The 23,521-nt window shown below is 38.5% G+C and overlaps 1 protein-coding gene across 2 annotated transcripts in view; it reads left to right on the top strand.

Moving 5' to 3' along the window:
- LOC111863239 (ubinuclein-1) overlaps nucleotides 1–22,495 on the top strand; it is a 53,637-nt gene extending 31,142 nt beyond the window's left edge. The window contains exons 11-17 of one of the 2 annotated variants that reach the window (XM_023849362.1): nucleotides 3,285–3,320; nucleotides 11,833–11,952; nucleotides 12,503–12,688; nucleotides 14,679–16,702; nucleotides 18,513–18,585; nucleotides 18,699–18,802; nucleotides 21,916–22,495. In XM_023849362.1, coding sequence (XP_023705130.1) covers nucleotides 3,285–3,320; nucleotides 11,833–11,952; nucleotides 12,503–12,688; nucleotides 14,679–16,702; nucleotides 18,513–18,585; nucleotides 18,699–18,802; nucleotides 21,916–21,944 — 2,572 coding nt within the window. In that variant the 3' untranslated portion in view covers nucleotides 21,945–22,495. The remainder of the gene's footprint in view (nucleotides 1–3,284; nucleotides 3,321–11,832; nucleotides 11,953–12,502; nucleotides 12,689–14,678; nucleotides 16,703–18,512; nucleotides 18,586–18,698; nucleotides 18,803–21,915) is intronic. The other variant, XM_023849363.1, reaches the window with a different exon arrangement.
- Nucleotides 22,496–23,521: the final 1,026 nt, after the last annotated feature.

Genomic DNA, 23,521 nt, shown 5'->3' with positions numbered 1-23,521 from the left:
TACATGTGTCCCATTTATCTCGATCTATTGAAATCTCTTATTTAGCTTTGAATAAAAAAGTTCAGGACAAAGCGTCCATTTGTCTATAATCCGTCTAAATTGCAACACTGTTTATTTTACACTTCAATACACTCTAACACTACATGTTTCAGCCTCAAAAGGCCATCTTCAGGTGTTTTTCTACAGATATTCAATTGAGATTGTGTCGAAACTGCTACACTGTTTCACTGTTCCAATTGATTTTAAAAACCCACATGCTGTAGTCTTCTTTTTAATTAAAATGAGATAAAATTCTTTTATAATTTGTTACTTATTGTTTTGTTGCACTCAGGGTGTCGTTATTCATTCATCAGTAATCTGTCATACGACAGGTCCACAGCCTCTTCCAAAACAGTTTCTCCACTTAATGCGATCTTCTGTTTTTGGAAAGAGACTATCCAGGAAAAGTGATAATGTGGTAGTTTTACCATTTGCTTTCCACATCGCAGTACAACAGCCATTCAAACCACTCTGGTCACGCCTGTTGCTATACGAACTTGAACCATCTCGAGCATCATTTTCTCTGTGCTTCAAGTAGCTGCTGATGACGCTGCTTCCGGCATCAGTTTTCGGTGTCTCTCTTCGTCTGATGCCTACCCTTTGACCTGTCCAGCAAGGGAGGCCCTGCCAGTAGCTACGCTACCGCTGGTATAGCTCTCAGGGTCCTTGGCATACTCAAACCCCCTCACCACGAGGGGGTGTCGTCATTTCCGTAAAATATAAGATGTTTTCCTTGGCAGCTTGTTCCTCATGTTAGTTATTTTCTCCTGGTTTGTGTTTCTTCCTCAACGTGTGGAGTTGATGAACACCAAGGAAAACATATTTTACGGAAATGACGACACCCTATGTGAAGCAAAACAATAAGTAACAAATTATAAAAGAATTTTATCTCATTTTAATTAAAAAGAAGACTACAGCGTATGGTTTTTTTAAATGAATTGGAACAGTGAAACAGTGTCACAGTTTCGACACAATCTTAATTGAATATCTGTAGAAAAACACCTGAAGATGGCCTTTTGAGGCCGAAACATGTAGTGTTAGAGAGCGTGTTGAAGTGTAAAATAAATAGTGTTGCAATTTAGACGGATTATAGACAAATGGACGCTAATGTGAACAATTGCAACAGGATGCTGAAATTACAGAATTCAGGACAAAGGTTTGGTTTTGAGGGGCAAAATACTATATACAATTTGTTTATAACATTTTTGTTTAAATTTCAAGGTCACTAGCACTCTTTAATTTGAAATCTATTTTTTATTTGAAAAGTTCAAAACTGTTATCACAGAGTACCATCCTGATTATCATAGACTGCAACAGTATCAACCTGAACAGATAACTTGGTTTTTTGAGCCAACAAAAGAATTTACAAAGATTGCCTGCAATGCTGACCGTTGAAAGCCAATACAGAGTTGCAACCATTGGATGGATGAATGTTCTGATCCTTCAGTTATTTGTGGAACTTGGCATGCTTATTCTCCTAACCTAACAGTGGATTTTTTTATGGGGAACTGCAAAGGGCATTGTGTGCCAGGATGTTCCAACAGTGCTGGGAAATATGTGGCAACATGTTACTGATGTGTGCTGCCACAGATTTGCAACTAATTAAATGACCAAGGTAAGTCATTCATCCAACAGTTGCAACTCTGCATTAACTTTAGTGGCCAGCACATTGAGCACCTTTGTAATTTCTTTTATTGGCTCAAAGTACCAAGGTATTCATTCTTTCCTATCTTTCCACTGTTTGACTTCTATTATAATGAGAATGACACTTTGTGAAAATAGTTTCAAATTTGTCAAATAAGAGGCTGTCATTTAGAAAAGTGCTAGTAACCTTGATGTCTGCCTTGAAACGAAACAACCTTGATCTGAAACATTTTTTAAATTTTATTAGATATGAGATTTGTTTCAAGTGATCAAAATAAATGGGATACTCTGTACAGTAACAGATCTTTGAAAAATATGAAACTTTTGTTTAAACTCATTTTTTTGGTAGAATGGCGAATATCAGTGTGATGCAAAATTTTCCATGCAGCTGTTGACACTGACAGCAATGGTCGCCTAATTTATGGCTAAATTGAATTTATTATAAACTTACACTACCTGAGTGTAACATTAAGAACATCAAAGTACGTAAGACTGGAAGCCTGTGCGGTAGGAAATGTGTGAGCTTACTCAGAATTTTGAAAACCTTGTCGTAGCTATAGCAGTTAGATACCAACCTCTCACAACATAGAGTCTCAGACTGTGTTCAGGTTGTGGCAAGTGAGTCGGGACTGGGGCCAGTTTTTCTTCAAGCAGAAATCGTTTTAGGTTTCTTTATGGAGTAGTGGATATGAACATTTAAACCGAGGAAAACCTTAAACAGAGGAGACTTAACACTGTCATCATTGAAATTGAATGTTAATTTGGGAGAAACTTAAATGAAGGAACAAAGACAAAAATAACACTCTCCAGTGTGACTATTTAAGTTTTATCACTTGAAAACTCATCACCCTTACATGTTTCGATCCCTATGGATCATCTTCAGAGGGCATCTATACTTTTTCCAGAAACTACTATTACAGTAGGTGTTAAATCATATACATACACATATAATGTCTGAAATACACAATGTACACAATGTTCAACTTTTCACAGTCACAGCAGCCTTCCTGGTATTAAAATTTTTAAAGTTTCTTAAAAACTTTGTTGTTTAAGATTAAAATTTATAAACCATGCGGTTCGTGTCAATTCTCCTATTGTCTTTCTTGGAGGTGGCTGATCTTGTGCTGCCTGTCTATCTTGAGAAAGGAGATTCTTTGTATTGTCCGTGTTTGATCATGGTTTGCTGTGTGTAGTTGGTATAGTGACTGGCTACAGGCTCGATGACTGAGGGGTCAGATTTTGAATCACCGTAGGGTCAAGGATTTTCTCTTTTCCACGTCCAGACCAGGAAATTAAGTTATTCACTTAATGCGAGACGTAAGTTTCAGAATAAATAGTAACCATCATGAATTGTTTTGAGGCATAGCAAGAGCTATAAGGTTTCCAAAATTTGAGAGACCTTCTGTTGGCCTTATCCGGCACTGAGTACTTTTTCAGACAATGATTCAAGAGTTGGCCTTCATTAAATAGATTGATTAAATCATTAACTTTTTTTTTTGTTTTTGTTTTTTCACTCTTGTCACTATACATTACTTTTTTAACGTGTTGCTTCATCCAAGTATGACTGCTGACATGTGATGTTCTTTTGTTTTTTCAAACAGCCCACAAATATACTGGGAGTTGTATAGGTACTACTGGTAAGAGACCCCCCTTAATGGGATAATAATTAAAATTGGGGCTTTTACACCAGTGGTGCTTTGCCTTATTCTCATATGCTTGGTACACCAATGCTTTTTGTTACTTTATTTTAGGCATGAGGAATGGGAAAATTGCATAACCATTTCTGTCTTGGTTGATGAAGGGCCAGTTCACAGTGATGGATCTAGAATCGGAAATTATTCATTTCTGAATCAAGGCCATGAACTAGCCCTCATTGATACATTCTCTCTTGTCTTGTTTCAAACATATGCAGTGAGTTGCAATGAAGATGACACTAAAATAGTGAAAGTTATTTCACATGTGACCACTTAAAAGAGATTTTCTGCTTTAAATGATAAAAGAATGTGGACTGAAATTTTTATGTATGTTTATGTATATTTTACTCCTTTGGATTTCTCATCTGAAGAGCATATAACAGATGTCATGTAACTGCTCACTTAATTAATACTTTTGTGTCATATTGTTTATATTTAACTTCCCAAGTTTGACTTTGCTGCTTCAACTGCTCATAATTTCACTTCCTTCATGTCTGCAGAGTTAAGATAATGCTTTGGCTTGGTCACCAAGGTTAACACTAATGAGAGTGGTTCATGGAGTAAAGCACCCCAGTCTCTTGTTTTCTTATTTGAGTTAGCAAGATTTGTTTGGGTTTAGAAAGTCTTTAGTCATACCAGCCTTAGAACGATTCATTACCAGTGAAATATATTTTTAGCATAATTAGCTGGTAACAGACTATGAGTAATTAACCAGTATGTAAAGATTCAGTATATAATGAACCAGTTTTCAGTGAACATTGTCACTGAGTAAAGCATGCTGGATTTCAGTTTTTAAAATGTGGGATGTTTAAAATGGAAGATGAGAATCATGATTATAAATTTAATTGATATATATTAAAATATTTATGTTGAACTTGTTGGTACCAAATTACACCAACCAAAACTTTAACAATGAATGGGAGTTGTCATCTTACAGAAAAAAGGCTATTGAAATAAAATAATATATTTTTTGGAATGGAGCTTTCTGGTGAATGTATAGAGAATTATCATAAATAGAAGGTTTAGTGAAATAAATAGAGGATGTTGTTGGGAATGGGTCTGGGAGAGATGTTCAAGGCAATGGATTGAGACTTAATGCTGTTTTCGTGCATTCATTTGTGTGAAACGCAAACTTTGGGGCACATTAGAAGCACCCATCTTGCTATCAGCTATATTTAGTGCTGCCAGCACTTCTTGTTTTATCAAGTCTTACTCAGTAGCACCCAACAAGTATGAGTATGGTGCAAGATAAAGTCTGCTAGTTACCCAGCTGCCCACAAAGTCTCTCTTATGTTGGCAGGATTCAAGGTAATCTTATAACTCGTAATTTACATTAAAGATTGGAATGAATCAGGGCATTCAGTAGCTCAACATCGACTGTTTACACTTAATTACAAAATGCACAAATACGTATTGAGTGATTGTGAAGAGTCCTGTCTTCTGACATGAAATGCTGTGTAGTCTGTTGAAAGTCAGCCGACATTATGAAGGAACATGTTTCCCCCATCTTCAGTGTCACAGAATAAGCCAAACAAGAAACCAGCATAAAGCAGTTAGTAAGCTTGCTAGTTTCCTCCAAATTATTATTTGACTGTCAACAGACTATATGCCGTTATATCCCCGAAGATAGGACTTTACATATTGCTTCAGGCTTGAGTTTTCATTCATATACTGCATATGCTGTAGTACCTCTCCACTGGTATTACTCTCATGTAAACCATCTTTCTTGGAATGGCACTTAAATTAGTCATTTGATGATTTTATTTACTGATATTTTTCTTCAGTTTAGAAACACCTACCATAGCTGAAACATACATAACCTATGAATCCTGTCACAATCTTCGTTCTTGTACATTTTCACTATAAGCTTGTTCAGGGCTTAAAAGAAATGTGTTCAAACATTTGCACAGGACATTCTAGTAAGTTGAATGTATAAGGGGTTTGTCTTGGCCCTTGTACCACGACCTACAGTGGTCTATTGTACTGGCCCCCCCTCCAGCAACAACAGTGCAGTGACTTGTCTTGTACAGTACCGGTCATTAGTCTCACGCTTCTAGCTCCCTATACTTCATAAATGCTGTGACTGCAGTATAAGCAAATCATTGGCAAATGTTCACCTATTGATGGCTCAGATTTAAGAATTTCTCAGCTTGTTGGCATTTACATGTCACAGTATTACAGAGGGCACAGTAAAAATAGTGATGTCCATACAGTAACTCATATGTGGATTTTTATGCTTGATATTCAAGCCTCAAATAAATGGGACAGTTGAGAATCGCAGTGAAACCTTTGTTGTATATGAAAGTAGGTCGTGAAATATGGGACAGTTCTGTATGTCTGGGACAACAGACATCGCTACACTAGATAGGTTTTCAGGGGGCAAACACGTGGTTAGAAGAAATTGTGATGTAATTTTTATGAATTTCTAGGATACATTAGTAAAGCAAACTTCAGTTTGGACGAGAAATTCTTTATTTAAAAATAGTGATCACATTTTAGGGCTTACCCTTTTAGGAAGTTTTCCTGCTTAATCCTTCTGCTTATGTTATTGTCTCTTTCAAGTTTTCCTTGTGAATTACCATTTTTTTTGCAGCTTTTTTAAATGTAAATGCTCAGTTGCTATGCAGGTTGTTGACCTTTCCCCAGCGATGCTTGTGTTGTAACTAAAATGAAAGCCAGAATCTAAAGACTGCTCTATCTCTTGATGGTCATTCTTATCATCTTAATAGTTTCAGCTGAGAAATCATAGTTCTGGGGTTATCTGTCTCGGAGACGGCTCTGTAATTTGAGATCATTTCAGAATTCCGTCTTTGAGATTGAAGAGTAAGCCAACAGTTGATGAGCTTAATTTTTTTTCAGTCCGTTTAAAAAATATCTGAAGACGGTTTAACTGTACATGGAATGTCATGCTGCATTTTGTAGGATATTTAGTTCACACTCTGAAATCTGGGTCAGGAAACTGCCTCCCCTGATGGAGAGTTGTAATTTTTTAAGTATGCTATGCCCAGTAGTCAGGAATGTTAGCTTAAACCAGCAGTCACATAAAAATTTATTCATCATATGCCTGAATGTTTTACTAGAAGATGAATTATGCATATGTAACATGTATGTGCTGAGTTTCCATTCATCAGCCACAGTTCTCCAATTCTCGTCATAAGTAGGGGGGTTGTATTTCTTGAGCCCTGTCAATGGCGCTTTTCTCTCACCATATTGTCCTGTCATTCATTATATAACAAATAATGACACTTTCCGCCGGATTCTCATTGGACCTTACACTAATGGTATTGTAATAAAAGTAAAGGTATCCTTATAACAGGCCGTGAAGGCCTATAGGGTTGTGAGATGTTGAGGTTCCCACATTTTCTAGACAATTGGCTCTTAGATGGCGGTAAGGTTATCAGCCTTACGTGCTGGTGACCCTTTACCCCCAAGAATATTCCTGGTACTCGTTTCTGTTAGAGGCTGAGTTGACCCCAGTGCAGCTGGAAGGATTAGGTAAATTGAAAAAAATCCACCTCATCAGGATACGATCTCGCGACCTTTTAGCTTGTAGCATCATGCCTCAACCAGCTTATTGTAATACGTATTTGAATTAGGAAATGTTAGTACAGTCAACTCTCGATTATCCGGGGGCGGATTAACCGGTTTGCGGCTTAACCGGGGCTTTTTTTTTTAAAGTTATATGTTGTTTAATATTCATTCACTTTTGTTTCACATGGTGAGTTTAACACTATTTTCGCACTAGTGTGAACCGAGCTCTGCATTATTTCGTCCCGTTATGCGAACACAATGTTCTAGGGTGGGGGTGAAAGAATGCAAGAATTTTTGGAAAGTTTCAAGGACAAATACACCGCCCCAGGTTATTTAACGGTACCATCTCAGTGTGAGAGTGCATTGTGAAAGTAAGTATCAGTTTCTTAATATAGATCTTCAAGTGCGTTAGCAAAATGTCGGGGTTTAAAAGGAAGCGTGTTGTGTTAAGTATTCAACAGAAACTTGAAATTATCAATCAGCTGGAAAAAGGAGCTGTAGTTAAACAATTAGCAATGCAATACGGTATTGGAGAACAAACTGTTCGTGATTTGAAAAAACAAAAGAATGAGTTAATTTCCTTTGCTTCGTCTTCTAATTCAAGCGGAATGAAGAAGAGAAAAACCATGAAGAAATCAACATACGATGATCTCGACAAAGCGATGCTGACCTGGTTTAATCAACTAAGGGCACAGGGAACAACAATAACAGGACCAGTTTGTGCTAAACAAGCTAAATATTTTTTCGAAGCACTTGAACTAGAAGGGAGTTTTGACGCTTCTTCCGGTTGGCTAACACGTTTCAAGCAGCGTCATGGAATACGAGAAATCAGTATTCAAGGTGAGAAATTGTCAGGGGACTTGTCAGCATCAGATCAATTTTGCACCAATTTTGATAGTTTTGTGAAAAGTGAAAATCTGCTGCCAGAACAAATCTATAATGCCGATGAAACGGGTCTTTATTGGAAATGCTTGCCAACCAGAACATTGGCATTTCAAAATGAAAGACAGGCTCCAGGTCACAAATCCAGTAAGGAGAGATTGACAGTCTTGTGCTGTTCTAATGCATCAGGAACACACAAACTAATACCAGTAGTTATCGGCAAAGCGAAAAGACCACGCTCTTTTAAAGGAACAGTAGCTTCAAGTCTGCCTATCCATTATTTTAACCAGAAAGTAGCTTGGATGAATAGAGCGATATTTAAAGAATGGTTTGATTTTAAATTCGTGCCTCAAGTTCGTGACCATCTAAAATCCCAAGGCCTACCTGAGAAAGCTGTGCTCCTCATTGACAATGCGCCCTCACATCCTAACGAAAGTCTCCTGAGGTCAGATGATGGAAATATTTTTGTGAAATATTTTCCCGCTAATGTTACCGCACTTATCCAACCAATGGATCAAGGAGTTATCTCAAGTATGAAGAGAATCTACAGATCAAATTTGCTACAAAAGTACATCGATGAAGGCAATGATCTGACGTGTTTCTGGAAGTCCTTTTCAGTATTAGATGCCATATACGAGATTTCAACAGCGTGGGATACAGTAAAGCCATCTGTATTGAAAAATTCATGGAAGAAACTGATGCCTTTCATCACTAATGAAGATGACGAAATCCATGGATTCACTGGATTCAGTGAAAATGAGATAGCCATAAAATTGACAAAAGTGGCTAACCAAGTTCATGGTGGTGAAGAAGTCAACGAGGAAAATATAAGAGAGTGGTTTAACTGTGACTCGTGTGAACCGGGCTTCGAAATGTTAAGCAGTGACGAAATCGTAACTTCAATGGGGGTGCAGCCAGAAGAGCGGGAAGAAAGTGAGAATGAGGAAGAGGTGGACAGTGTTGCCAGTAAGAAAGTATCACATGGTGCTGCGCTTAATCATTTGGAATCCTTACTAGACTATCTTGAGAGTGAAGAGGACAGTTTATTAAGTGACAAGCTAATATTACGTAGGCTTCGTACGGATATCCGTAAAAAGGAAAATGCCGCGAAAAAGCAAAAGACAGTATTAAATTATTTTAAGTGTTAAGTGTGACCGTAAAAAGTGCTGGATGTTGTTGAACAGTGATTGAAATAACTAATTCATACTGAGTGTAATGTAAAGAAAGTATTAAATAGGCCATGAGATGACATAGAAATGAGGATGAATAAATTTAAATACAGGTAGGTCTATAGTATTATGAAGGTATTAAAAGGTAAAAGGTAAAGTTGTTCCTCTGCTCAACGAATTAAGCCCTACGCCATTAAGGCGTGTGGGGGAGTGGATGTATAGATCCAAATTTTCTTGACCTCGGCACTAGTTGGAGGTGAGTGGTCAGCTTCACGCCCCGGCCGCTTTACCCCCGGGGAAAGAGCCCCCGGTACCCATTGGATAGGAGGTTGGATGGACCCCAGAGCCGGTCTGGACGATTTGGAGAAGTTAAAATTCTTGACCCTACCGGGACTCGAACTCCGACCCTTCACAGTCGTCCAGCCCGTATAATAAAATTTGGCTTAACCGGGTTTTCGATTAACCGTGACTTCCATCCCCACCATTAGCCCGGATAATCGAGAGTTGACTGTAATAGGAGTAAAAGGTTTCACGATTCCAATTTGAAGAATTCTCCTGTACTGTCAGATGAGGAGCCTGTCTCTAGCCGCTGCATGTAATTTCTGCACTAGTATCCAAGCTACAATACATGCTCAGGTTCTTATTTTTATCCCAGCTCTTCATCAAATGTTTATATCATCTTCCATGTAAATTTCTTTCTTTTATTTTGAGGTTTGAGGTTCCCATGACAGTGACTGAAGATTACTGTTTCTGGGAATGTGACGCCATGTAGCGCAGTAGATTCTACTTTGAATGTGAAGGCAACACATTTCTCTGAAATGTCAGCAATAGTCTACTGTACTACATAGCATCACGGCCCAGAGGACAATAACCTTATATCTTCTGTTTGAAAACTTCACCATTGCCTATTTGTATGATGTGCACTACTGTACAAGTATTTCATGGTATCAGGGTTATTACTGGTTATGGGCTTTGAATTTTATGTGGCAGAGGTTTTTACGTTATCTGTGGAGGAAGGTGGCACACGGTGTTGGTTTCATTTAATGGATTATTCAATAACTCTTGATTTCTGATTAAGAGAAATTTCGAAATTGCATATGCATTTCATAGAATAGGGTTATAATGAATTTTGCTGTTATGGAGAGAACAATTAGAACTGCTCCTCCAAATACATAGATTAGCTTCAGTTTTCAGGGTTAGGCACATGGTATATTGAAGCTGTTACATTGTTCTTACATACGCTGGAGTGACCTTTTTTTATCACCTTTATGATACGGACTGCAGTGTATGCCGAAATGTTGGAACAGCTTGAATGTACGGTGTGGTTAAATCCTGAGAGGTATGTTACACATCAGACACAGAGAGAGAAAACCTGAAGACATGAAGTTCACAGTGTCATGATGTTTCTGCTTTACTAGCTCGAGAAGTTTACATACGAAAGAAAGAGTGAATGTAAGGAATTAATGTTGTACATCAGTTATGATTCATAAAACTTGAAACTTATTAAAATGCATGCATGAGCACGCATGTGTGCATGCAGATGTGCGCGCACACGCAGAGTAAACCATACCTGAAATGGAACATAAATTATTAAATGTAATTCTGTCCGTAATAAAACATTTGTGTTAGCGATTACCAACATAGAATCAGCTGAAATAAGTGGGTGCTGTTTAAAGTGGAAATGATGACGCAAACAGGAGCTTAACAGAAAATGGTTTAGTCGGAAGTTTTTTGTTTTCTGTTCTTATATTTTATCTGTACTTTGCTTCTTGGAATGTATCTGAGAAGGAGGAATATTCTAGTCGCAAAAAGGGGAAGAATTATAATCAGTACCATTAACAAAACATGTGCAGAATAGTTAATGCACTACTCAAAAAAGTATTTAGAGGAAAAAGAAAATGGCAGTTTGTACTACTGAGTAATAGTGTAGTGTAGCAGATGTAGCTTGCTTTTCTGATTTCTAATTGTGGATCATGAGTACACATGATATGTACTGTACAATATTTTGATCAAGTTGTATGATCCAGTTTTCAGTATGAGTATGCCTGAAGCAAGAAAATATGGTCTACTGGGATTCCATTATAAGCAGGCTTTACTGTATTTAGAGAGCTGAAGTATTTCTTGGATGTTCGGATGTTGAATACTTGCTAATACATGGCTGACAGACTTTTTCTTCTCATTAGAGTGGACATGTTAATTCAGGACATTTGTGATTTTAATGGGGTATTTTAAAAAATCCGCACACAATTACGTTACATTATTACAATATGTATATAGTACAAATAAATTAATGCAAATTACATAAATATTGGTCCATTCAGTACCAAACTTTCCTATTATGGCAAAATTTTTACCTTTTTTTTTAATATCTTAAACATGTCATGGTAGTTTTAACCCATGATCCACTTGCCAAATATCTTTTATGGTTAACATCCTATATTATACAAAATTGTCATTTATTTGGAATAGAAACAAGCTCTAATTATGGAGTGGTGTTAGGAAGATGTATCTAATATATGTGCTTATGTATGTGTATATATCAGTGGTTTAAGGCACAAATATTTTATGTGCATTTTTTTTTTGCAAATTTTGAGATATTGTAAGCCTGTGATTGTTAAATTTACTATATTTTGTCTGTACAAATATTGTAAGTCAAGGATGAAGGCTGAATGATTAAGAAATATTTTATATCATACCAGAACTTTGTGTTGATGCATATTTAACCTCAATTTACTAAAATCCCGTATATTTTGGACATAGAGTATTTGTGTTTTGAACCATCAGTATATAGGTGAGGGGGAAAAGTTTGTTCACTGTTAGAACATTTATTAGTTAGCTTGTTATTCGGTTCTATAATGTTGAATTATTTGTAGGAGCATTGAAGAATTGCCATCACCGAGTAGTGACAGTGAATTTGGGGAAGGCGAGAATAAAACTGCAATTCAGAAGTCCAAAGTTCCTAGGAGGAAGTTTCCATTTACACATGAAGTTAGGTAAGCATTTGCATTGTTCTGCCTGTTCTAGTTCTGCTGTTTCTACATCACCCCCCCCCCGCCTCCTCCTCCTTGTGACTTTTCCACTAGGATGGCTCACTGTATAAGAAAGCCCATATTCCTCTCTCTCTTCCCATATATCAATTCTTTTGGCTTTATGTCCACTTTTCCTCGCTCATCTTTTGTATATCTTTAAGCTTTAAGTGACAAGGACTATTCAAATGGCTTCTTGTATTATGGATGGAGGTGATCTCTAGAGCAGTAAATTCCGTACATTAAAGATTAATCACACCACAGCAGATGTTACGGTGTAATTGTAATTAATCTTTCAACTTAAGTTAATAGTCCAAAGTCCATGAGAATTAATCAGTTCGTGTCTGTAACATTGGGGTTTGAAATTGTGACTACGGTTAAAGGTGGACAGGTACTTCTCCTTGCTGTTACATTTCCAAAGGAGGAATTCTGAAAAGATAAAAAGCTTATGTTTTTTTAATAATATCCTGATGGCATGATACTGTGAAGAAATATGCTGGGAATGTCTTGCAAATAGGTCACTGCTGTGTGAAGTGGTCCGCATCAAACTGCAGTGCCTGGAACTTGCTAAATCTCGCAAGGAGTCAGCTGATCTAAATCTACGCAACTTTCTGGAGACAGAAGTGAAACCTCTTTGGCAGCCCGGTTGGATGAAAGTGTCCACACTGCTGCGGGAGACCAGGGAAGTCCACGCTAATGCCGTGTAAGTAGAACATTTTAATGTATGAATTCCTGTCATGTTATATAGTGAGACAGAACTGGAAAAAGTTGTGAAATTTGCAGCTTCTTAGTTGCATGCGGAAGATAAAATTTTATTGGGTGATATTGATGTAGATAGGAAAGTCATGTGAAAATGGTTATTAAGGAAATAAGATACATTTTTTTTTAATTTGCTTACTGGGGGGTGGAGTCCAACTGGGTCCACTTGGCATGGCGGCCACTGATTGGCCTATTGTAGCCTGCCCCGGGTGATTATGATGATGGAGAATTTGGTGGAATGAAGATTGGCAAGGGAAACCGAAGTACTCAGAGAAAACCCTCCCCAGCGCTACTTTGTCCACCACAAATCCCACTTGACCAGACCCGGGATTGAACCAGGCCACCGTGGTGGCCTGTTACTGTATGTTACTGTACGGTTAAGAATGTTTTATCTTCATGCCTCTAAAAGCCTGTGGATTATAGTATATGAATTTTTATTAACTAACCAACTGACTGGCTGATGGATTGACTGACTGACTGCTTCACTTAGCTGAGTCATCCTTGTGAAGTTGAACACCCACTCTAGAAATTTCCATTTCATTAATTTTGTATCTCAAGTATTCCCTCTTTTTGTACATGAAATTTCTCCTAACTCCTTGCCTTGTGTTGTTCAGATTATCTCCGTTTATTTAGCTGAGATCTTTCTAACCATTGAAATTTAGTTTGTTTCCTTTGATCTGGTGGTTTTAACATCCTGCTTTGAACTGTGACTTAAGCTTTTGCTGCTTCAGTTCATAATAACCTAGTGTTCCAAACTCTGTCGATGTCCACATCATCATCTAAGTTTTCCAAAGCTGCTAACCTGTTTTAGATCTTAACCTGATACTGTTCTTTATTTTCTGCCTTCTTTAGCTTCTTGAGATTGATTCTTGCTGTGTCACTTACTGACAGTCTCTCCCAAACTTCTGCAGCCACCAGATAGTGGCTGATATCATAGTCAGCTCCCCCAGAAGATAAGACAACAAGTATACTTGAAATCTGTCTCTCGCTTGTCAAAATATAATTAGTCTGATTGCATGTCTTTCAATCAGGAGATGCCCAAATGAGTTTATAAATGTTGCAATGTGTGACCATTGTACTCTTAACAATTAACTTTTGAATGTGGCAAAGTTTACTGCCCTAACTCCATTGTCATTATGAATTTCATTAGGCTTTCCCTCCCAGTTGTTTTGGAAACATCTTCTCTGCTTGTTTTGGCATTGAAATTTAAATTCTTTAACTAGAATTCCATGTGGTATATAGGGAATTGATTGAATACTTTTTCTAGTTCCTCAAGGAAGCTGTTCTTTGTGTCATTATACTCTGATGGTACATGCATGTTCAGGGCAACAATATCATCAGACATGTAACTTCTTAGTATTATATAGTTATGATATGCTATCACTAACAAACTCTATTCTCTTAATTGCTGGTTACCTTAGGTACAAAAACTAATTGTAGATGTTCTTGCCTTGTGTACAAAAAATTGTCATATATGTTCTTTATTGGGTTGGCTTTGACACAGAGGGAAGAACATAAACTAAGCATTTTCAAGAACAGAGTGATCAGAATAATTTTTAAATTATAAAGAGAGGAATGGAGAAACTGCATAACAGGGACACATAATTTTTGTTCTGGTTGCAATCAAATCAAGGATGATCAGGGCATGGAAGGAAGAAGATGTACAAAATTTTGGCTCAAAAACACCACAGGTCTCTTGTGAAATATAACCTATGAAGGAATGGTAATATTCAAATTGTTCTTAAGAAAATTTTGAAGAGATGAAATGGGTTGAACTGGTCCGTTGGCAACAGGCTTTTTTTGTTGGTGAAGAACATTTGGGTTCCATAATGGACACTTTTAACAGCCTGAATAATTATTAACTGCTCAAGGAAGCCCTGTAGTACAGAATTGTAGTTTGAAAATATAATTTTTTTCTTCTGTTAACGTTCCAGTTTGAAGCCGAAGAAGTCTGCGCCAGTTAAGAAGCTTGCAGCGATGCCTCCATTGTCCCACGGGCCTGCAACTAATGTTGCAATGCAATCTATCACTGCCTTTTCACAAAGTTCTACTGCCAATAGCAATGCAAGAATGAAGACATCTCCGCCGGTATCCATCACGATGACACCAGTGCCCTTAGCTTCTGGCGCTGGCACTTCTACCTCCCAAGTACCAAATACTGCCAAAATGAAGTCTGCTGTTACTTCAGAAGCAAGTTCAGTGTTTCCTCATGGTGTTTCATCAAATGTTACGATGAGGACTAAGTGTTCAACAGTATCCTCACAAAATGTTAATTCTCAGTTGCATTTGGTGTGCTCCAGTGTGCCCGCGCTGTCATCTGTCTCGCCTAGTTATATCACTAGCAACGTTCGTAATTCTCCCGCTGTTACAAACTCGACTAAACTGTCTAGTTTGCAGTTGGCCACGTCACCTTCAGTTCCTAGTAGGAACAAAACTGGCAGTGATGTTAAAGTAGCCAAATTCTCAAGCTCATCAGGGAAGAACAGTCCTAGTTTTCAATCTGAGAAACAGCTTCCCCTACCAAGTGTTAAGCAGAAACTAACTGTTGACAGAATATCACCTAAAACTCTTGATTTATCAACTTCCAGTGTAAGTAGGCCTGTCACAGTTAGTAGTATCATGAGTAGTCCTAGTAAACCTAAAAGTAATCCTGTTGAACTAGTTGCGTCATCAGGTGGTGTTCAGAAGTCAGTTGCAATGACGTCGTTACCATTAATGAACATTCCTGATTGCATCAGTGTCACCCCTTCATTGTCGTCGCCATCCCTTGCTTCAGTTACATCATCTGCGTCACCGCCCATCATGACCCCTTCAAAATCAATGATGAGTCTCAAGCAACGGATACTTCATGACACGAGTTTGGACCGACCTAGCATTATCAAAGCGAGTCCTGTGTCCGCAGTGGTGAAGGTAGAAGATGATGGGATAGAAGTGATCAAAATAGTTAAAGATGCGCGTAAGGCCGAAGGTTCAAAGCCAACTATTAAACCAGTAGGGAAGAGTGAGAATGTGACACAGTTAAAAACTGAAGTCAGAAAAAAGAAGACAGAAGTTCCAAAGGATCAGGTTTCCCCTGTAACAGCCACTATACGTACCCCTCTAGAACAACAGTCTGCTTCTGTTATCTCATCAGCAACTCCGTGTCATCAGGAAAAGGAAGTGGAGAGGCTGCTTAAAGAGGAGGAAGAGACGGCGGCTGCCGCAGACTTCCTCAGCCAAATCAACGAATCTCTGAAGAACTTTCCAAATTCAGCAACTACTGCAGGCAGTCGTGATGTTTATCACCATGAAGATAGATTGATGTCGTGTGATCAGGAAAATTCAGTGTATGTAAGTCCCAAGATAGATTGTCTTTTGCCACCATCTGGCTTGTCTCCCTCCTCTGATCAGAGAGGAAGCGCTTCACATGGTGGAGAAGAGAAAGATAAGTCGAATAATATGAAAGGAACTGATCTGAAGAAGGAAGTGGAACAGACTACTGTGCAGGGTGATGAAGAGTCTGTCCAGATGGAAGTTGATCGTGTAATGAAGGAGTTAATAGAACTGCAAGGACATTTCAATACTAAGAAAAGCCTTGATACTGTTGATTTAGAATATTCCTCCACAAAAGCAAAAGTTCCCCCAGTCACAACAAATTGTAGTTCTGTATCGGTGACAGTGAGTGTGCCAAGCAGGATGCAGCAGTCAAAACCAAGTAAACTGCATTCAGAGAATCCGGCACCAGCCTCGGGAAGGCGCCCATCAACTGGAAGTACAGACCTGTCCAAGCTGAGCTATGGTTTTCAAGATGAATTCCAAAAGCATTTGTTCCAGGAAACAGTGAGCAAGCAGGAACTTGAGGTTCCAAACAGTTACAAGCCGGCAAGGAGTAAAGGTTCCATGGCTTACTCTGAGGGCAATCAGGCAGCTGTGCATAGTGCGATTTCCGGCAAACATAATCAGAATTCTTCCTTGGAAGGTAGGTCATTAGAATGTTAAGTTCTTTCTTGTACGAGAGACCATGATATGATGGTCTTAGAGTTTCGAATTTTGACCCCTAGCAAAACCTTATTTTAAAGGACAGGGATTTTTCACAGGAATTAGTTTTATTTCACTTGCCAGAAACTTTTAATGTTGATCTGATGGTGATCTGTCTCAAATCTTTGCAAGCTATGCAAATCATTGCTATAATTGTGCTCTACTGAAGTAGTAGTAGCAGTAACCAGATATGTCAGGCCACGCCATAGCTCAAGCGGTTAGTCGCTGGCTTCCCACCGCGGCTGCCCAGGGTCGATCCTGGGAGTAGTCAAGTGAGATTTGTGGTGGACAAAGTGGTGCTATGGCAGGTTTTCTCCGAGTACTTCGGTTTCCCCTGCCAATCTTCATTCCACCAATTGCTCCACAATCACCCTGACCTATCATCTGAGGCCGGCACAATAGGCCAGAAGTGGCCGCAAGACAGGGGACTTAGTCCAACACCGCTAGCAATAAAAAACCCCAGATATGTCAAAGTAGATGTGGGGTCAAGAATGTTACATATCCCACACAGTTGTGAGGGCAGAATTATTATTTTGTCCAAGCACCGTGCTGTGGAGGTTCACACATTATATACCTGTGTGTTAGGAAGACGTCAGCTTCACAGTCCAGCTGCTTTACTACTTGTAAAAGCATTCAGTATCTGTTGTATAGGAAGCTGGCAGAGCTCTAATGCTGATATGAGCCATATGACAAAGGGGGAATAAAAACTCATGTCTACAGGAATTGAACTTTGGTTATCTAGTCTATAGTCTTCTGCTTTATTGACTGAAATGTCATAGTACAGTGTCGCAGTGGCGGACATCATTTGTAGTGTGATTGCCAGTACGTATTAGGGTAGGTGCAGTCTGTATAATGTTCACTATTTTTTATTAAAGTTTTAATTAAATTATTTACTGCAAAGTGACGTGAAAGATATCACTGCCCTACAGTCAGGTCATGTCTTGTCAGTCTGATCGTGCAGTATTGTTGGATAATGTATTTTGGTAAAATTACATGTTCAAAATACGTGTTAAAGTAGAAGCTACAGCCAGTCAAAACTGCTGCTTTGCTAGTTTAATTGCCTGTCCTGACTAAGGTACTTTTTTTTTTTTCTCTGTAGTGAATGTTAGGAAACTACCTTGAAATAGACCTTATCTGCATCCTACCATATCCTGATTTGTTCACCATTCAGACACAAGTTTGTGGTTCCTAGTTCTCCTTTGCTTTTGGGGGCTCTCTGTTCCGTGCTCAGCCCAGAACTTTTCCGCAGCTGTGTGCAACCTCAGGGCAGCTGCTGGTTTAATACCTTAAAATAGGCCAGAACGCCTTTTTTTCCACAGTCTTTTCGATTCATTCGGTCATTCCTTCTCTGTTTGATGCTATATATAAACCCTGTTATTAATGAAGTGTCATTGAACTAAATGTCGATCATCAATTGGTTATTGCGAGTAATGGAAATTGCCTCATACATAATCAGTTTTTTCATTTCATCTGACTGGCCAACGGGGTTGTTAGAACTTTTAAGGGAGTGTTTTCCTCATACATTTTTACTTCAATTTCTTTAGTTATAGTTGAAGTGAAAGTGGAAAAGTGGAAAAGGGGTATACAGTTATAATGGAACACAATTTTAATTTGGAGTTAAGAAGGTTTATCTGTACATAATAAATAATATTGATTTCTAGATTACAAGACTGTTTCTAAAATGTAGTTTATAGATGCTTCACTTTCATCGCAAGTGTTCACATACTCTAATTACAGAAATTTGATTATAGGATGTGTGGCTGGCTCACAGTCAAGAAGTTGCAGTAATACAAATTCTGCTACACATTATCCAAAACTGATGAGGTAAGATTGCTTGCCTCTTCAAATTGAACATAATTTATTATGCTTCAGTTGTAGGATACAGTTTCTATACATAGAAATTTTAATGTGTTTTAAAGAATACCATCTGTTTCCAGTGTAAATATGGACTCATTCACTGGACCTCCATATGTGAATAGGATGCCAACTTCTCTGAGTTCTTTTTTACAAGACACATCAAATGCTCACATGCCTCAGTCAGGTAAGTTGAAACTAATTTCAGAGGAGCACTTCCAATGCTTAACACAAATTTGTCGTCGTATATAATTTCCACTAGGATTGATACTAAATTTTGATAGTTATTCTCTTAAAATCTGTCTGTTGAAATAAAAGAATAAAGATGAAAGTTAAATCTGTTTTAGGAACCATGCCGTGGAAGTGTATAAGGGGAAAGGAAGTAAAACTTTGAAATGTTTCTGATACGAGCCTGGGAACATTATAAATATGTTATGGATGCGGCAGTGAGGAGAACAATTCCAGTGCTTTTACCAGCATTTTAACCCTGGCCATTTTGTCATTTTTCTGAGGTCTCTCAGTTGAAATTGATTATATTGTAACGTGTTTCGTTACTGAATACGCCGTAGAGATCGTTAATTGGTTTATTTAACAACCTACAAGTAACGGCTACAATTAATTATAACACATACAGGTTTACACACTTTACAAACCCTACACCCAAATCTCTTCACACTGTCACGATTCACTTGTTACAACTAAACTCGGTGACTACTACAATTCAATTCAACTCGTAACTCTCTGATGGCTAGATTTCAACTCAACTCGCAGGCTGCTGCCTTGAGAACTGTTGATAACACACTGACTCGTAGGCTTGCTCGGAACTAGCTCGGAACTGTCTTCGGCAATGGCCACATTATAACTAACTCGTAGCTGCTGTGCAGTTCCCTTATATAGCCGCAGTGCTTGCCTGTTGCGTGCCACGTCACAGTAGGAATCAGTGCCACGTCATCCTGTTGCGTCACCGCGTGTTGCGTTACCATGCGGAGGGGGGGAGGGGAGCGCTGACTCACGCGCCGCGTCACTGCTGGTGGGGGGGAGGGGGGTTCTCCGTTGCACAACATGTCACAATATATTATAAAAATCTTTTTTTCCATAAATTTGCAAAATTTTATCTTATGACACTTTAAGCATCAAATACGTGTGGGAACTCTGATTGGCCCAGTGTGCTCCAAATCTTTCTTTGGCCCCTAAAATTTTATTAGAGTTCATAGTATTAGATGTACAAACCTGTTCCTGGAAAACTTTTGTAATATGTACAGATACATTGAATTAAGAACAATGTGGAAGTTATAGGAGCCTTCCCATGCAAAGGATAATTGATAGAAATCCAAATAGGCAATATCATATTTCTAAAGGGTTCTGACGATGGTGGATAACACACAGAATTACTGGGGTTTTGGACTTTTTCCATTGTCCGGAATTGTGGGTAATAGACGACACGACGTTTTGGCACTGGATCTGTTTCCGTCTTCAGGTGAGAAAGGAACACACCTACTCAGTTGGGCCTCTTAGAAAGAGCTTATCTCAGTCACTGGACCCAGTGAAATTAGTTTCAGGTGAACACAAACCTGCTTTAGGAAACATTGGTGGTACAAATGAAACCGAAGGAATGTCTGCAGAGGACGTATGAGATACGCAAAATGAATCTTCGAGTTCAAGTGATAGTGTGAGTTTGAGAGTGACAGTAGTGCAGAGCTGTTCCTTACGGTAATGTAAATTGGCTACAAATGGTCATAAAAAGGGTAACGAATTTTTGCTCCAAATGCATGAAGAAATAAAATTATTTGCGTGATGCTAAATATAACACAATAGTGAAGAATTGTGGGTTGCTGGTGTTACATATACTTTTGTTTGAGTTTGATGTGGGCTTGGAATTTATTTTAATTTTGTTACCACCATCTTTGAGCCGATTGTCTAGATAATGTGGGACCCTCAACGTCTCTCAACCCTATGGGCCTTCACGGCCTGGTACAGGGATGGCTTTACTTACTTACTTTATGCCTTAAAATAGTTGCCCTTCTGGAAGAAGTTAAGGGATAGCTGCCACCCTACTTAGGGGGTTAATGAGCTCTGTATTATGATATGTAGTAGTAGTTGTGAGAAGTAATGAAGTTTAATTTGATCTTTATGTAAAGTAAGGGTTGTAATAGAATGATATTGTCGCGTATTGTCGGGCGTATATTGCGACAAATAACTTCTCGATGTATTTGATGTAGCGAATTTTATTTCACATTCGCACTTACAATCACCCAAATTACAGATTTATGGTTACTGCTATCTGCAGTATCACAATTAGTACACTCCAAATGCCAGAATACAACTGACTAGTTGCTAGCTAACTCGGCGGTAGCTCCAGGACTCACTGACTGACTCAGTACAACTAACTGTGAATAGCCTTCGCTGCTCCCTATGTAGCCCTGATCGGACAATACGGCCACGTAATAGGCACCCTTGTTGCCTGGCGCTGTGTTGATAGCAACGCGAGCGGAAGTAACAGCTGTTACTACTTGGTGACGTCACCGCTGTTGACTCGCGTTGCCTAGCGACCAGGATCCTAGGACTCGGCTAACATCGGCTCGCTTCAGCTTCGCTCGGCGCATCACGGCTGGCGGAGGGTGGGGGGGGAGGGGCGTCATTCAGAGCTCAACATGTCACAATATAAACAAAAATTAAAATTCTCTTGACAGTGTATAGTATTCGCCACCAGTAGCAAATCCTTTTATACTTTAATGAGTAGTTTTGCAGATGAAACATGCAGACTTAGTTGTCTCACAGAGTGCATAAGTGTGCTCCAGAATATGTTCATGTTATCATAATTAAACTGCAGCTGTTTGCACTACCACACCCTTCTGTGCTGTATATGTGTATATTATTGACATTTCAGAATAGCATAAATACATAATTCAGTTAGAGTTTTGCTTTTTTTGGTAAAAGCGGTTGATGATGTGGGCGCTGCCTTTGGAAATGTTCCATTATGTGAAATTTTTGGGGGTGGGGGAGAACATCATAAAAGTGGAACATGGTGGCCATTGCTAAAATGTCCACCAGGTTATACTGCTATATGTGGGGTGTAGTGATTGTTATAATGCTATATCAGTTGTCAAAGTCTAATTTCTAGAAATGGTGCAATACTTAAAGATGAGGTTGGTTTTGAGGTAGGGGAGGCTTTATGTTTGATATCCAGCTTCCTTATGCACCAGTCCATGTAAGCATTGAAAGTGTTAAGGAACTGCCAGTATGATTTCTCAGCAGCCAATCATTGTTGAGTTGTTAATTGTAATTTGTTTTCTTCACTAGGTTCCAACCAACATTCCCCCCCATATTAACTCAACTGCCAGAATGTTTGGAGTATCGTAGCCAGGCACGAAGATGTGATGGGTTGTGTTCAAGAATACATGTATGTGTGTGAATATCTGGAGGATAGTGCCAATATATTATGTAATAAGTGAACAGTGGTATTGTTGTAGAACAACAATGAAGTGAAGGTAGTGTAACCATGTGATTTCATATGTGCACGTATGTAAAGAATGATGTAATAGATATATAGAATGGTATGATATTTGAATTATTAGAACATTTTGACATAGTGTCTTGGCCTTTCTACTGACTCTTAACAAACGTGGCAGCATTATGAAATCATGTTTAACAGTTTCATTTTGTAAATTTATTAAATCAGTGTCGATTGCGTTTTATCTTGGAAAGTTTTTTGTATAGTATTTTTTTTTTCCTGTGATTTATCAGTTGAGATGTTTGTTGCAGATTATGAAGTGATATGAAGATAAGTTAACTATTGACTTTTTAAATCAAGGCAGTTATATTTATACCTAAATTAAAACTGTCCTTATGTATATTTACAATAAAATGTGAAGTATTCTAATGTAATTTTTATTTCTTTCCTCCGTGGCCTTTAGTCCACAAGTGAACTGTACTGACCTAGTGACCGTCACTTGTCAGCAATGTTAGTGCCAACTTTTTCGGATAGAGGGTGTCGTGTGGTCAGCGCAATGAATCCCCACGGCCATTAATTTCGGTTTTCTAGACCGGAGCCGCTATTTCCTTGAAATAGCTCCTCTATTATCCTCACGAGGCTGAGTGGACCCCGTTCCAGACCCACTACTTATCCGAAGAAAGTGTGGTAGTGCCGGGAATTGAACCCGGACCTCTGGATCTGTAACCAGGAATGCTGACCACTGGACCACAGAGGCAGTCAAATGGTAGCAAGCATTACTCAAATTTAATCTGCTTGTACTTTCCCTGACCTGAACACATAACTGAAGTCCACCTCCTCACATGCTGTTTCTTCAAGATAACTTTCAGTATTATCCTCCGATCTACATATCTTGTAAGTAGTCCTTTTCTTTGATTGAGCATTCTCAGCGCAGTTTTACTTGCATACAAACCCCACCCACCTTTCTTCATTGCAAAATTTTCTTCAGTCTTCTGTTGCTTATTGTCATATGAGAGTTACAACTCATTCTAAAGCACCATCAATGTGCTTTTCCCCTTGGGGGACCAGGTTTCATACCCATACAAAATAACAGGTAATATTTTTGTATATTTTATTCTTTTTATATTTAGATAGGAGATGGCAAGACAAAGTATTCAGTATTGATTGGTAACAATGATTTCACAAATTCAACCCGTTCTTAATTTGTTTGTGAGTATAATTGAAGTTTGGTATTGCATTTGTCAAATATTTGAACTTTGACATATTTTTGAGGGTTTATTTCTTATTTTGATGTTGTTCCATAGTCTGGTGATCAGGCATGAATGTGCACTTCATTTTCCTTTCTTTCATTGTAAAATATTGTCATTGCTAACCTCTTATAGAGGTTCTGTGTTCTGCTGTGTGGTATATATGTTTTTCACCAAATAAATTGTCATAGTTGTCATCATTGTGGAT

The sequence above is a fragment of the Cryptotermes secundus genome, unplaced genomic scaffold, assembly GCF_002891405.2.
Source record: "Cryptotermes secundus unplaced genomic scaffold, Csec_1.0 scaffold688, whole genome shotgun sequence".
Classification (NCBI taxonomy): domain Eukaryota; kingdom Metazoa; phylum Arthropoda; class Insecta; order Blattodea; family Kalotermitidae; genus Cryptotermes; species Cryptotermes secundus.
This window is presented reverse-complemented; position numbering and strand designations above follow the sequence as displayed.